The sequence below is a fragment of the Nicotiana tabacum genome, chromosome 19 (assembly GCF_000715075.1).
Source record: "Nicotiana tabacum cultivar K326 chromosome 19, ASM71507v2, whole genome shotgun sequence".
Taxonomy (NCBI): domain Eukaryota; kingdom Viridiplantae; phylum Streptophyta; class Magnoliopsida; order Solanales; family Solanaceae; genus Nicotiana; species Nicotiana tabacum.
This window is the reverse complement of record NC_134098.1, coordinates 138,546,995-138,563,416: the sequence shown is the minus strand read 5'-3', so window position 1 is coordinate 138,563,416 and position 16,422 is coordinate 138,546,995. Positions and strand designations below refer to the sequence as shown.

The window sequence follows — 16,422 nt, the reverse complement described above, 5'->3', positions numbered from 1 at the left end:
TCGAACATGAAGGGGTCCGGATTAGGCATCATACTAAAATAACCCACAGGTAATGTAGTTAGACAGTCTATCAGAACTATAAAATTTACTAAAAATGAGGCCGAGTATGAGGCCATGATTGCAGGTCTCGAACTAGCTAGAAGCTTGGGAGCGGAAGTCGTAGAAGCTAAGTGTGATTCCCTCCTCGTGGTAAACCAAGTTACCAGGACTTTTGAAGTCCGAGAAGATCAAATGCAGAGATACTTGGATAAACTACAAGTGACTCTACATCGATTTAAGGAATGGACCTTGCAACATGTACCCCGAGAACAGAACAGCGAGGCCGACGCTCTTTCAAACTTAGGTTCATCGGTCGAAGATGACGAACTCAACTCGGGGACTGTCGTATAACTCATGAGATCGGTAATCAAAGAAGGTCACACCGAGATAAACTCCACAAGTTTAACCTGGGATTGGAGAAACAAATACATAGAGTACTTAAAGAATGGAAAGCTTCCATCAGATCCAAAGGAATCGAGAGCTCTGCGCACAAAGGCAACACGTTTCAACTTGTCCAAAGATGGAATACTATTTAGAAGGACGTTCAATGGACCATTTGCAATATGTTTGGGACTGGGAGATACCGACTACATCCTACGGGAAATTCACGAGGGCACTTGTGTAAATCATTCCGGTGTCGATTCGTTGGTCCACAAAGTAATCAGAGCAGGGTATTATTGGACCGATATGGGCAAGGATGCAAGGAAGTTCGTTCGAAAATGCGACAAATGCCAAAGGCATGCGCCCATGATTCATCAACCCGGGGAACTACTCCACTCGGTCCTATCCCCATGGCCCTTCATGGACTGGGGAATGGGCATCGTTGGCCCCCTCCCATCGGCCCCAGGTAAGGCTCAGTTTATTTTGTTTATGACTGATTATTTCTCTAAATGGGTTGAAGCACAGGCTTTCGAGAAAGTCAGAGAAAAGGAAGTCATAGACTTTATTTGGGACCACATCCTATGTCGATTCGGGATGCCATCCGAGATTGTATGTGATAATAGAAAACAATTCATCGGCAACAAAGTAACTAAATTTCTCAAGGATCAAAAGGATCCTATCAACACCTTATCATCCTAGCGGGAACGAACAAGCCGAATCGACCAACAAAATCATCATCCAAAATCTTAAGAAGAGATTGACCGACGCCAAAGGAAAATGGAGAGAAATACTACCCGAGGTCCTATGGGCATACCGCACAACATCGAAATCCAGTACCGGAGCAACACCATTCTCGTTGGTTTATGGCGTCAAAGCTCTGATCCCGGTCGAGGTCGGAGAACCTAGCATCAGGTTTCGATATGCAACAAAGGATTCGAATAACGAGACCATGAATACGAGCCTAGAATTGTTGGACAAAAGACGAGAAGCCGCTCTCGTCCGATTGGCCGCCCAAAAATAGCAGATCGAAAGATACTACAATCAAAGAACCAATCTTCGACATGTTAACATCGGGGACTTGGTGCTAAGAAAAGTCACCCTCAACACCCGAAATCCGAATGAAGGAAAATTGGATCCAAATTGGGAAGGACCGTATCGGGTTCTCGAAATCATCGAAAAAGGATCCTACAAGCTCGGCATGATAAACAACAAACAACTACCGAACAATTGGAATGTATCGCACTTAAAACGATACTACTGCTAAGGTACGACCCCTCCCATTTTCATTTATATTTCAAAACTAACCCTTGCAGGTGTTCGACGAGAAGAAGCGATGGATTCTTCGACACAGAGCCTTTAGGTCTGAAAGCACGTGTTGTACTCTTTTTTCCTTAGAGCGATTTTGTCCCAAATGGGTTTTCCGGCGAGGTTTTAAATGAGGCAACCATTGATTGTGCTAACTTAGAACAATTCAACAGTATCCGAGGCCTCTTTACAATCAACCTCGAATACTGGGGGACATTACCCTGGCATCACCCTCGAATGCAAGGAAGTTACTTAATGGTAGCAGGGTCTCGATAGGAAAAATTTGTAAGGGCCAAACGGTCAAACGAACCATGCCCGCGTAGTTTGCTCGAGCCTTGGCACAAAACATGTACGCATTTTAATGATTTATAAAGAGAAGTATTCTTCTTTACCGATATCTCGTACCTTAGAAAAGCTTTTCTACTTCATATTCTCGATCCATTATGTGAACAGGCCTAAGGGCCAACCATGACCGGAGTTCGTATGATTACCCTCACAAATCGAGGATTGCCGTCCAAAAAATCAACAAGATCGAATTATAAAAACTCCGAATATCATAAGACCTCTTAGGCAACGCTCGATTTTATAGGCCACGACCACCCCACTCGGGGACTGACACTTCGGGCAAGCTTGAAGAAAAATGAGAAAATAATCCCAAGAGGCAAAACCCGAACTAAAGAGGCTACGGCCGAATTAACACGGATCAGAGACGTCCGAATTCTGTAACAGAACAGGCCTTCAAAATATTTCATAAATCGGTTAAAAAGGCTACCCCTGGCAAAATCATAAAAGGCTTCAATAATATCAAAGCCTAAAAAACTCTAATGAGTATAAAATTATTCGAACTCTCGAACAATTCCTTATTTCATGCCAAGGCATTACAAGTTTCGCAAATACAAATGATAAGAAACTCTTTCAAGCCGAAAAAGGGACAAGGCCATAAACATTCTTTTTTACAAAAGCCTAAGGGTTGTTTTTTGTCTTGAGTTCGAGAGACCGTCCTCGCTCAAATAAAAAATCTAAGGGTTACTTTACTTCGAGTTTGAGCAAGCACTCACTCGACCATAAAGTCTAAGGGCTATACTAATTCAGTTCCAATCAAATTGTTTAAACCTCGGATCTTAGAATACAACTTCATAATTTTATAAGGCGGAAAGGAAGAAAGTTTTATATATATGTGTCAAAAATCATTTACAAGGGCAGCATGGCTCGATCAAGTTTCTCTACAAAAGACCGAAACGGTCTTAAAAGAAACACAAAAAAAAAAAAATACTAAAGGACTTAGTCCTCTCCGGGAGCAGCATCTTCGCCCTCGAGGCCTCTTTCTCTTTCAGATCCGCTCATACTCCCTGTATCATCATCATCAGGAAAGGCCAACACTATGGCTTCAACTTCAAGCTCCTTAGCATTATCGATCTCAGCTGTAAGATCGAAACCATGAGCATGGATCTCCTCGAGAGTCTCCCTCCGAGACTGGCATTTAGAATGCTCGACAACCCATTTTGCTCGAGCCTGAGCAGCCTCGGCAACCTCCTTTGCTCGAACCTGAGAAGCTTCAGCATTGGACCGGTAGACGGCCACCATTGCATCAGCATTAGCCATGGCTATTTCGACCTCCGATTTGGCCGCTGCAAGTTCTGTGGCCAGTCTCTCTCGATCAGAAGTTGCTGAGCCCAACCAAGACTGGAACTCCTCGATTTTCTTTGCTTGCACCAAGACCTTCTCTCTCAAGGTTCGGAGTTGGGTCTTAGCCAATGCCAGTTGAGTTTGGGCAGCATCCTTTTCTGAGGCAAGGCGATTCGTGTTCTTTTTCTACTCCTCGATCTCCGCTTTCACTGCGTCCACTTCAACACGAAGCTGCCTGATCACATCGAGCTTTTGCTGAACCTGTGGGACCGAACTGTTAGCCATCACGCTTGAGTCAGTCTTATTAACTTCAAAGATTCTTTTTACCTTCTCGGACAAATTGGCTTGTTCTTTCCGAGCTGCTTCTAGCTCAGCCCGAAGTCCTTTTGCTTCTCCTTCTCTCTGCTCACTGAGAATCTTGAAGGCATCTCTCTCCTCAGTAAGCCCTCGGATTTCGGCTTCATACCACCTCAGATCCCCTCTGGATTGGAGAAACACCTCGTGATGGAGCACAGAGGCCTACAAAAATAGAAAGAAGGAATTATACAAGGAAAGAAAAATACAAGTATGAAAATTAACAAAGAGAAAATGAACTTACCCGATTCAGGGTCAGTTGAGCTTCGTTGAAAAGACAAGAAACTCCCACCTCGCCCGAGCTCTTCTTCGGAGCCTCTAAGTCACTCAGACCGGTGACATCCTCTACCCCAACAAAATAACCACGGAAATGATCTTCCTCACAATGGGCTCCCTTCCCGTGACAAGTCTCCACGGCCTGAGCATCACGTATCATCTAGAAAATGAAGGAAACGAGGGGGAATCCCCGATCTCTATTGCCCCAAGTAGGTTTTTTGGGGCGCCGCCTCCGTCTTGATGAGCCTCAAGCCCGATTTCTGCATCGGCATCCATCGCCTCTTCAACGGTCCCTTTGCCCCGAGGTAAAGCATCTTCGATTCTCCTCGGCCCCGGAACTTGGGTCAGAGTCTCCTCATTGACCTCATTGAGCCTAGACGGAGCAGTATCAACCCCCATTTTCCCCGAAATTTTTTGAATATCGGTGCCAGCTCGTGCACGGGCCACCAGCCCAGAACCACCTTCTTCTTCTTCTTCTTCTTCTTCTTCTTCCCTTAGTCTTTGGACTGACTCCATGGCCAGTGGGATTGTGTTCCCCTTAGGTTTACAGGCCGCTCTCTTCTTTGGTTTTTGACCCTCGGAGTTCGAGGTCCTTTTCTCTTAATCACCATTGCCGGTTTCAAGATAGGCGGTAAAGCTTCTTCATCACCGGACAAGGTCTCATAGCTGCATCCTTTCCGAGACCTACAAAAGGAGAAAGTAAATAAACTCATACTTGAGAAAACAATGCTTGAATGATAGGCAAATCGGCAAGCCAAGATGAAGGCTTACCATGAGTACGAGCCTCCCACCAGCCCTTTGACAAATCACGCCATGCACGCTCGACGTATGTTGATATTGAAATCAGGCTCCTGGTCCAGTTCTGGAGGTGGGGAACCGCACCCGGTATCCAAGCAACGGTTGCGTCGAGAACAATATTGATAAGAAAAAATGAAGAAGTAAAAATAACAAAAACTAAAAACGGGATCATACTTACGTTTCATATTCCATTTCTCAGGAAATGGCATACTCTCAGCCGGAATTAGGTCCGAGGTCTTCACCTGAACAGACCGGCCCATCCAGCTCCGATCTTTATCTTCATCTATACTCGAGGTGAATGCCTTGGTGGCTCGGCGTTGAAGCTTTATCAGCCCACCTCGGTAGAGTCAAGGGCTATATAATCTTACGAGGTAATCGAGGGTGAAGGGAAGCCCGCCGATTTTGTCCACAAAGAAACGGAGCAGTATCACGATCCTCCATAAAGAAGGGTGAATTTGGCCGAGGGTCACCTGGTATTTCTTGCAAAAATCAACGATGACCGAATCGAGGGGACCCAACGTGAAATGATAAGTGTAAGCACTCAGGTACCCTTCCACATGTGTAGTAATCGTTTCCTCCGGTGCCAATATCACAACCTATTTATTTTCTCAATTGCAATCTTTCTTCACCAGATCGAGAAGACTTTTGGGTATCGAGCATATATATCTCGATACCGGCTCGCATCGACCAACAATCGATGAGGGTTTCTTGACCTTAAAGTCGGAATTAATAACACACCCTCTGGAATAAGTTCTTCAAGGCGTGGCTCCACCATTGGTTTCTTGCCGACCGGCCCAGATGAGGAAGCAACCTCTTTCTGCAGAACGGTTTTAGATATTTTTGCCATTTAGTTTTTGTGAACAAAGGAGAATGGAGATTGAAGTATTTGGTATTTTAAGAAGAACAAGCAAAGAAATTTGAAAAGCTGGAAATAGGGAGCTTTGGAGAAGGCAAAAAACTATGAAGATAGGAATGAAAAAGATTTGAAAGTAAAAGTTTGGAATGACGAAGAAAGGAGCCATTTATTGGTTTCACAACGACGGTTCAAAACTGGTAGTGGCCGACCATCGACTGATGCGCATTTAATGCCTTGGTAACTGGACCGACATCATGTTTGTTGCATACGTCACAATCTAGCTCGTCGCTGATATCACCATCCACCAAGTCAGAGTTCGGAATTCATATCGTTTCTCGTTATCTTCTTTTCGAGAAATGAGGGGACTATCTATATACGGTCAAAATCGAGTCTGCCCTTCGTATGACTAATCGAGATTGGAACATGATGGTCCAATGTTAATCATTGTAATATCGAGCCATGATACGAAGTTAGGTTATCGAGCTCGAGCCCCAGAGACCAATCAATATCGAGATCGAGTCAAGAGCGAGCTCGAGACCCAGAGACCGATCAATACCGAGACCGGCCAAGATCGAGATCGAATCAAGATCGAGCTCGAGACCCAGAGACCGATCAATACCGAGACCAGCCAGGATCGAGATCGAGTCAAGAAACAAAAAAGCCGTTATAGCTGCATTTGGGGAGAGAATCTCGACGGAAATCACGGTTTAAATCAAGGAAAAACTAGTTAATTAATCTATCATGAGATCCCCACTATGTATTTTTAATTATATCCAAAATGGAATTCCCCCACTATATTAAGAGTGGTTATCATTTATAATGGGGAGGAGGGGATTCATTCTGAGATATACAGAAAATAGAGCAAATATTATCTTCTTGGGCTTTTGATATTTAGTCATATTATTTTCTATCAATCGTTCTTCACTCAATTTGGACGTGATAAAACTTGAAGGCTTAAGCTAACTAGTTCATTCGGTTTGCATTCATTTCTTTTATAACTAATTTCGATATTCATTTATATATTTTTTCTGATTGTATCAATTTATATCACGTATCCTTAGAATTATGTATAAATTCAACTCTATCCGTTTTTCAGGTAAACATATATCACAAGATTAAATCAAGAGAGTATAATACATCTAGAAGGACTAGATGATTCTCAAACTAGTGCATATTAATCAGGCTAGTATTATCGCTTTTATCAAACTAGTGCAGTCTAGATTAACTCGGCCCACTCGTTTATTAATTTGGATAAAACGGAGATCAAAGATTCATTTTCTTAGTGGCTGCCAATTTTAATTTTCTAAACCAAAGACGAAACGAGATCATTAAAGAAGATTGTTTTTCTCTTAATTTAACAATCCTCGGGCAACGTGTTATATATAAATTGTCTAGCAAAATTCGGATTCTTGAAAATATTAATTCTTCATGATAACACTAAGAAGATTCTTTGACTACAAAAGTAGCGAATTAATGCCCATCCCACGAAAAATTAGCATATATTCCATCTTTTATATGCAACCAGCAAATTGGCATTTATCTTGTCAAAGAGTTGGAACAACTATCTCTTCCTATACTGTTCCAATATATATCCTAAAACAAATGATATGGTAACACAGTTGAGGTATATAAAATTCTGAAAACGTGGACTTCCCCATACAATGCATTCAAAAGGGTAAAGTACAGTGCTGGGGAAAAGCAAATCTCAAGGTTCTGAAAGAATATAAAACTCAATCGTGATAAAGGATCATACCTTTCAGAAGATAAAACATAGAATCTATCATGCCGAAAGACGCAAAATAGATTGATTCTTGTTTCTCCATCACCGCATCTGGAAAAGAATAAAAAGCCTTTTGCTGATTTGACATACAAAGAATAATAAGGAGATAAACTATGCTACATATGTGTATTAATTCTGATCTTGGAAGTGCTTAATTTCCCACTTTGATGGATACTTATATAGGTTAGCTTCACGACAGGTCATTCAACTTTCCATTTATTGCATTAAAGTCATTAGCAAATTTTTTGAACGAAAAAAGTTACTCAATTATGTCTATATACATCACAAAAATAATTAGAAAACAAAAGTCGGAAATCCTAAATTCAATAAGGGAAACACAAGAAAGAAAGGCCGCTTACTTTAGCAACTCACCTTACATAATATTCATGTGACACTACATAGAAAAATAAAAAGAATTTAGTATTAAATTGTGCTAGAAAATAAGTTTTTTTTAAAAAAATAATATCACGTGAATGCGGAATGTGAGTTGCTGAAATAACTATACTTTATATATATATATATATATATATATATATATATATATATTAAAGGAATAAAGTTATCATATATAATTGGCATTATGGTTAAGCCAAGTGGCAAACTAATAAATGTCAATAGTATATGGTAACTTTATTCTATATTTGACTATGTTAGTCAAATACAAATATTATATATATATATAGATAATTTTGAATATATAAACTGAATTTGAATTAAAAGATAATTTTGAATTTATAGATTAAGTTTTAAAATTCGAATTTAAATTAAAAATAAAAATTTATCTTTTTTTTAATCATGTTATCATACTTAATTCGGTTAATGATCATGTTAGGAATTTTTGTTATCTTTTCTAATTATTTAAATACTACTTCGCCTCTCGCAAAAAAAAAAAACTACTCCATATAACTATAAAACTCTTTCACATTTAAAACCCTATAATTATAGTTCTTTAAAACACTGTAGCTAGATTTGAATAATGCGAATTTCTTTTAAAATAAATGTAATATATAGGGTACACGTCTATGTTTATCCAAATAACAAAAAAGAGTTTAAAAATCGAGTAAAAGTTTACTTACATATATAATGAAGTAAACATACATGCTAGAGAAAGAAACATCACAAAAATCAGTCAATATTTTTAAAAAAATTATTTTTTTCTTTTCTTTTTGAAGAATATTTGTTTGAAGAGTCAATTTGTATAAATGGACATCAAACAAATAACTAAACTTTGTCTATACAATTGCTATCATTAATTTTAATTTAGCACATTCTAGGAATTGAAGGGTATAAGCTTAAACCTCTTCATTTAGCTGCAGTCAAGCCAATATTGCAAGGGTATAATATTTTTTTCGTTGAAGAATAGTTTTGAATCATTAGATTATGTGAAATTTTTTTTTCTCGAATTCAACAAGAGAGATATTGGTTTCTAATTGATAGTTTCTATAGCTATTTTCAAGTGTAACAAAGAGTATATTTTTTTAAAAAAATTGGTATGACGTGATTTTTTTTTTATATGTAAACAAATTATTTCGAAAAAACTCTTTACTTTTTTCTACTTCAAAGATAATAAAAATATAAGATATTTTTGAACATTTATAGAGAGTTTTTAAAATTATTATAATAGAAGTCAAATCATAGATAAACTCAAAAAACCGAAATCTTATGGAATATTTACATAAATATCCGGCCAGATTTATTGCTTACTTTTTATAGCTAATATAAATAGATGATATACCGACAACACACGATTATTCACATATTATATATGGATTATATATAAATTACACATCATTCAATATTTTAATTTAAGTGGTCGGGCGAGCACCTATTTAGGCTAATTAGAAAAATATGAAAGAATTTCAACCAAAGACTAAAAATATAAATAAAGTTCTTATGTAGACAATTTCTATTAAAACTCATATGTTTATAGTGAAATAAATTAGTTTTTTGTAACAAAAGAAAGAATGACATAAAAAATAAGATAAAAGAAAATAAATATTGAAAAAAATGTATGAAAGATTTAAAAACCAGAAATAAGAGACGACAACGAATTTCTTCTTATGTTTCATCTTTGTTGAATATAAACAATTTGGTAGCTAATCTCATCGATTTCAAATATTATTTTCAGCTCAAATTCATAGATTATAAGATAAGGATATGTTAGAATATTCTTTTTATTTATATTGTGTGTCGTTTTTAAAAAATCACTATTACTAACAAACTGATATGATATTCGAATTCGAATTTAAATGCAATTTGAGTAGTTTGCATTGAGGTTAAGCCAAGTATGGTGTCAAAAATAAACTACTTGGCAATTTTAAAACAATATATGCAATGTTATATAATAACAATCAACTAATTTAACATTTAATGATTCAAAGAACATATTTTTTGTATATATAGAGTATTACAAATTCAAAATCTGTGACTAGAGATATCAATAAACTAAAATGGAGTCATACTGAAATAAAAATTCTCTGGCTAAAGAATCATTTAAATTTTTAGATAGCCGATTAAAGTGAATTTAAATTAATGATAATATCTTCACTTGCATCATTAAAAAGATAATCATTATTGAAATATATATAAAGTTTTAGAAATTGGAATTTCAAAATAGAAATATTTTTTGAAAGATAATATCATACCAAATAAGAGTTCAAGTCGTAGTAAAAGAGTCACGTCGTAACCAAAGAATCGTTTATATTGTGTCAACCTTTGTGCTTTGCCATAAATATGAGTTATTATTTCGCTTTGTGGCTATTTTTAGGTTCCAATGACACCAATGAGAATAGTACAAAAATAAAATTATCACTGCGAGATTTGAGAAAATATTAGTCTTTTTTCATGTAGTGTTTCGTAATTAATATCTAACGATTATCTATAATTATTTAGAAGGCTTAAATTTTAAGGTTATTAAGGTTTAATTCAAATAACTCAGATATTTAACATGGTTAATGTCAAAAATCAAAATAGAGTCATATTGGAAAAAAGAATTTACTGGCTAAAGAATTTTTAAAATTTTTAGATAGCCAACTAAAATGAGTTTTGAATTAAGGATAATATTTTTACTTATATTATTATAAAAATAATTATTATTAAAAAAATAAAGTTTTAAAAACTGAAATTTTAAAAAAGAAATATTTTTAAGAGATATCAACGCACAAAATAAGAGTTCAAGTAGTAGTAAAAGAGTCAAGTCGTATCCAAAGAGTCATTCATAGTCTCAACATTTGATTGTTTTGCCATAAATATGAGTTATTATTTTGCTTCCTCACTATTTTTAGGATCGATGAATAACTGTATTTTTTAATTTGCTGAAATTTGGACGCCGTGAAACTACCCGTTATTTATATGCCTCCTATATATATCTTGATCAATCCACTCAATAATATTCAGAAACAAGGAACAAACGACTTTCATATATCTTAGCTTGACACCCTGCTCTTTCATAATGGACAGCAGGAGATGCAAATGCAACTGGTGCGGCACGAAAATGTCAGCTCCCATTGGAGCACAAACCATTTCCTGCCCAAGGTGCCAATCTGTTACACAACTCCAACCTCCAAGAAACAACAACGGCTTTGCCAATGGGGTTATTAACAATATTGTGGGCGCAGTAGTTAACACAGCTTTTTCTGCAAGGCCAGGAAGGATGAATCCAAATGCCAATAATTCTCAGCCTCAACCGTTCAACATGTCACCACAGATTACTATGCGACCTCCAGCGGTGCATGGCCGAAAACGAGCAGTTCTCTGTGGAATTACTTACCGTGGTCATTCCAAGAGTCTGAAAGGAAGCATTAACGACGTTTTATCCATGAGATATCTTCTGGTTGAGAAGTTGGGTTTCCCCAATGCATCTGTACTTGTCCTTACAGGTATCTCCAACAGTTCAAAAAGAGGCAGCCTCGGTGCACAAAGCATCCTGCATTCACGTAGGATCTGGGGAAGAGCCGCACCCAAATGGGCGTGATGTAGACAGCCTAATTAACCTAATGCAAGAATTAGTAGCTGCTTCCACGGCTCGAATCCGTGACCTATAGGTCATATGGAGACAACTTTACCGTTGTTCCAAGGCTCCCCTTCATCTTAACGTCTAAAAATTAAACGCTTATGTTACTACTCCCTCCGTTCCCAGTTATTGTCTCCTATATTCTTCATTCTTTCTTTATCAGATTTCTAACATATAATACATAAAATGTTGCAGAGGATGAGAAAGATCCATACAAAATCCCAACCAAGGGCAATATCAGGTCAGCCCTACGTTGGCTTGTTCATGGTTGCCAGCCAGGAGATTCACTAGTGTTCCATTACTCTGGCCATGGCACACGAGTAAGAGACCGCGACGGTGATGAGGTTGATGGGCATGATGAATCACTATGCCCTGTTGATTTTGAGAGTGAAGGAAGAATACTAGATGACGAGATCAATAATACCATTGTTAGGCCTTTACCTCGTGGAGCCACACTTCATGGCATAATTGATACTTGCTTCAGTGGAACTTTCCTAGATTTGCCATTTATGTGCAGAATAAACAGGTTATTGAATTCCCCTTTTGATGCTTTATGCAATGAAACTTTAAATTGATCAAAATGTTTTCAAGCAGGGCGGGATACTTTATGTGGGAAGACCATCGTATCAGCACATTCAAAGGTACCAGAGGAGGAACAGCAATCTCTATCAGTGCCTGTGATGATCATCAAAATTCTGGAGATACAACGGTTAGTATCCGTATATACAAATTGCACACCTACTCTTATATTGACACTAAAATCTCTAAACAAATTAAAAAGACTACTGGTAAACACCAAACTAATGTAAGTATACTAACACGATTAAGCCGTTATCATAACTAGTTTGTGTTGCCTGCCTGTATAGGTCTTTTATTTCTATTGTGTTCTGCTATGTACTAAGCCACAAAGATTTCGAGAGATTATAGATACGTTCACTTTTAACACCTTCAATCATCAAATTGTCGCACCTTGGACTTCTGCAGGCTTTCACAGGCTTTCCGACGGGTGCCCTGACATATAGTTTCATCAAAACATTGGAGCAAGAAACTAAATTGACCTATGGACGCTTACTTATGAGTATGCACAATAAGATTCATGAAGCACAGAAAGGAGTAGGCATGAATGGTGCAAATGAAACTCAGGTACGCTTTTATGAGATTGTCATAAAAAATTCAGTGCAGCATTGCATCATCATCGTCTAATGCATTTTATTGGTCTCGCCCAGGAGCCTCAACTATCCGCCTCTGAGCAGTTTGATATTCACTCGAAGATGGTGGCTATATAGGAATTGAAGTATCCAACTCCAGCCCGAGTACAACTTCCCTGGCATAATCTTGTTATAATAAATCTCAGAACTTCTTTTACCATATTTGGTTAAGTAATGTGTGATGAAGGGCTTCAGTTGCGTGTAGATTCACTCTTATACTAATGTTTTGAAGTGAATCATTGTCATATATTTCCCTATAAACTTTAATAACACTGACTAAATTTCCAGATGGAAATTTGCTCAGAATAGATCGTCTACTGATACATGTTGTCACATTCTTCAGACTTCAAATATCGATTTGTTTTCTAATTCCAAGTATATCAATACTACAATACTACAACCTTATTACAAATTCTGTCAAAAGCTCCTAAAATTGATCATGATGTGCAGCATGATCCTTACTGGATCACATAATCCTGATTCAATTGTTGACGCCACTTAAAATGGATAGCTGATGAGGATAAAAGTCGTATTTCTGTATAATCAGATTAATTTGACAGGGAACTTCAAACTTGCACTGATATATCAGAAATGAACATTATCTATCAAAATCTTCAATGGAAGATATTGTAGTTAGATCCATATTTGATTAAACCAGGCCAGATTCTAATGTTGACGAATGATGATGTACATAAAAGGGATAAATAGTGAAATCAAATGTTGCATTTCTGTATAAGAAGATAACAGTTAAACTTAGATAAATGATGTATGAACCAACACAGAGACTTGGCTTATGTTGCTGCTGCTGATGTTGTGTGTGATCACAGGCAATAGTAGTTATCCTAGTAAAATTTATTGAAAGAAGTTAGTTATGAGGAAAGTTTCTATATCTATATTTTACGATAAAGATGAACTTTGAAATCTTCGAAAACCATAAGAGAGGTCAAATATATATAATCTGCAGGAAAGAAAATTTGAGGCCTGAAATTAAGTAAACGCTTCTGCTCAATTTGCTTTGAATTCAAGCACTATATAAACACAACCAAACGTGCATATGCATGTAAGTGTGCTTTCGACTTGTAAATTAAACTACTAGAAAAACTAAAATAATTACAAAACATAGCTAGCTGATACAAATCTTACTTTGGACCTTCATAAACACAGCACTATAATCTTTTCCTCCACTTCACATTCTGCGCCACCCATTAGCTAGAGACCCCTTCCTTGCCAGAAAGATGAGACTCCATCAATCTAAGTCGAAGGTTCTTTTTAGAAAATTCAGTGAAGCAAGAGCTTACGAGAAGCGGTGCACCAGCGAGTGTAGCAATCATGGAGATTTGGCCAGTCAGAAGAAGGGCAATAGGTAAAATGGTGAAGCCAGAGGGACAAGACCTTTTCTTGCTCCTCTTCTTGTTCCAATGTTCCAATGATCTGCTCTAGTATTCTTTCAAGCTCAGCCCTTTCACTAATGCTCAAGACTGGAGTGTCTGTGCCATTGCTTGCTCGGCATAGCAATGGCAGCCATGACATCAGCATGTTCATGTTTGTCCGCCTTAGATGCTCTTTCGTACTTTCTTCATCCTCTGCATCTTTTCCTATTTCTCTGGCTTTCTTGAATAAGAAAGCTAGAAAGGAGCACAAAAACATAAAGAGAAATTCAGAACATGGCACTTTTACTATCCCAAAACGCAATTAAAGAAGAGACATGGTGATTATTTTATGCCAACCAAATATCAAATACAACAGAAATTCAAGATGAGATGTAGTAACACAATAAAACTACTCTGAGAATACATAATAAAAGTTTTCTCTGTGCAATGAAAGATCAATGGTGAAGACGCTTAATGTTGGGAATGGAAAGAAATATTGCAGCGAATTAGATCCAAGTGCACTGAAAATGTTAACTGGTAGAACCAACACTTAATCTAAGGCATATGAAAGCATTCAGGCTTATGAAGTTACTACTACTATCTAAATATCCTACTGCAGTACAAACAAGGGCATATCCAGCATAGCAGTGCGAGGTTCATTTTGAACCTAGTAATTTCGAAGCGGATAGAGCATAAATTTATGTGTAAAAATTATCTAAAATAGGAACAAATAGCATATATGAACCCATGACTTTAACAATATAATGAGTTCGAACCCACAAAATTCAAATCCTTGATCCGCCTATGAGTACAAGCATTCTGCTTTGGATGGTTGTTACATATGTTTCATAACCTTTTGTATTGTATTATTTTGATACTACATTCGCTTGAGGATCACATTAGATGAGTCTTTATACATTTTTTTTCCAAACAGATACATACTGCAGGTATAGCCAAAAAATTGCGAAAATTAGAAAATGTAATCAAAGAATATTCCATAGAAAATTACCTGAAAGTTTAACAAGAGACCCCTGAAGCTGCGCCTCAGCAGAAAGAGAAAGCCAAGCTAACTGTGAAGCCGAAGCCCACATATAAACAGCTTCATCAACACAACCACAAACTGCCATCTTCTGAGCCAACCACAGCAACTCCGCCGCCAGCTTCTCAGCCGAGCATCCGAATTGTCTCAGCTGGTTCCTCGCCCTACCCCGTTGCCACACAACGTCACCATAATACCTAATCGCCCTCAATCCGCGGCTCAACTTACCGATGTAATCGCCACCATCCCCACCGGACACAATTCCGCCTTCTTCCGCCGCCACGGCGGCTTCAAGCTGACCAAGCGTCCTCGTAAAAGCCGCCGACAAGGCGGCGCAATTCACTTCCCTTAATGCTTCGTTACCCTCTAAGAGATTCTCATCAATTAGCCTCTCGGCCAGTGATCTCACGACCTCATATTTCCTAGAACTCACCGGAATATCATTCGCAATTGACAACACTTGCGTCAACGCTCTCGATATCCCCGACTCTCCGCCGCCGCCTCCCACGGCAGCCGGAGAATAAATCTCACCCTTTTGAGGCTTCAAAGGGTAGGTGTTGTAATTTTCTCCAGAGGGAAAAAGTTTAAGAAAGAAGAGAAAAGCTTGGATAAGGAACCAACGTACAAATTCGAGAAGTTTGTATTTTTCTGCTAAGAGGAAGAAGGGTTTATCAGCGAAGATAAAAGCAGATGTTAATATGTTTCTCAAAAGCAAAGGGGCTATGGAGGAAGAACTGCTCTCCGTCATGACCCCTCCGTCGGAAAATTCGCCTGAACTGCTGGGTGGTGAATGACAATTATGAGAAATTTGAGGGCCAAGAAAACGCATTATAGACAAATCATGGGAGACTAATTTTGGACCATAAAAACATTTTACATCTCACGCATTGCATGCAAATCTTTCTGCTGTCGTTGTCAGCAGTTAATTTACCCGGAAAATTCTTTCAAACGGCGGACGGTACAAGGAAAAAACAAGAGGGTTAAAAAAGAATAATTGGAAGAATGTTCCTTTGGCACTGCTTGGAATTGGGGAAAAAGGAAATGAATATGAGGTGTTGAATAATAGAGTCGATTATTTGCTATTTTTAAGGGCAACGAGATTTTAGCGTAATGGTCAAGATTTAGAATTTAGAATAATGAGAGTAAATCTCCCGACCTTTAATTGGTAATCAATATTGTCTATATTTATGTTGGTTGTTACCAAAAAAGGCTAGCGCGTATGATTTGTCTTTGTAATTGGTCAAAGAATCGGGCTAGGTCCATGTTCATGCTAGGAGATTCTTCTGAATGGTAATAAAAAATTCAAGTAACACTAATATAGGTAAAATATATTTAAGAAACAAAGTTATGTATATTAAATAGTGAACCATTTGAGTTT

General features: G+C 37.7%; 2 protein-coding genes across 2 annotated transcripts; one reads left to right on the top strand and one right to left on the bottom strand.

The window, feature by feature from the left end:
* Positions 1-10,791: 10,791 nt before the first annotated feature.
* Positions 10,792-12,938, top strand: LOC107765396 (metacaspase-1). Its single transcript, XM_016584034.2, has 5 exons — positions 10,792-11,293; positions 11,623-11,953; positions 12,022-12,136; positions 12,412-12,570; positions 12,654-12,938. The coding sequence occupies exons 1-5, from the start codon at positions 10,867-10,869 to the stop codon at positions 12,711-12,713; spliced, it is 1,092 nt and encodes a 363-aa protein (XP_016439520.1). The 5' UTR covers positions 10,792-10,866; the 3' UTR covers positions 12,714-12,938.
* Positions 12,939-13,622: 684 nt separating this feature from the next.
* Positions 13,623-16,166, bottom strand: LOC107765395 (uncharacterized). The gene is made up of 2 exons (XM_016584033.2): positions 15,015-16,166; positions 13,623-14,260 (listed from the first exon to the last, which is right to left on the bottom strand). Exons 1-2 carry the CDS (start codon positions 15,871-15,873, stop codon positions 13,914-13,916), a joined length of 1,206 nt encoding a protein of 401 aa, XP_016439519.2. The 5' UTR covers positions 15,874-16,166; the 3' UTR covers positions 13,623-13,913.
* Positions 16,167-16,422: the final 256 nt, after the last annotated feature.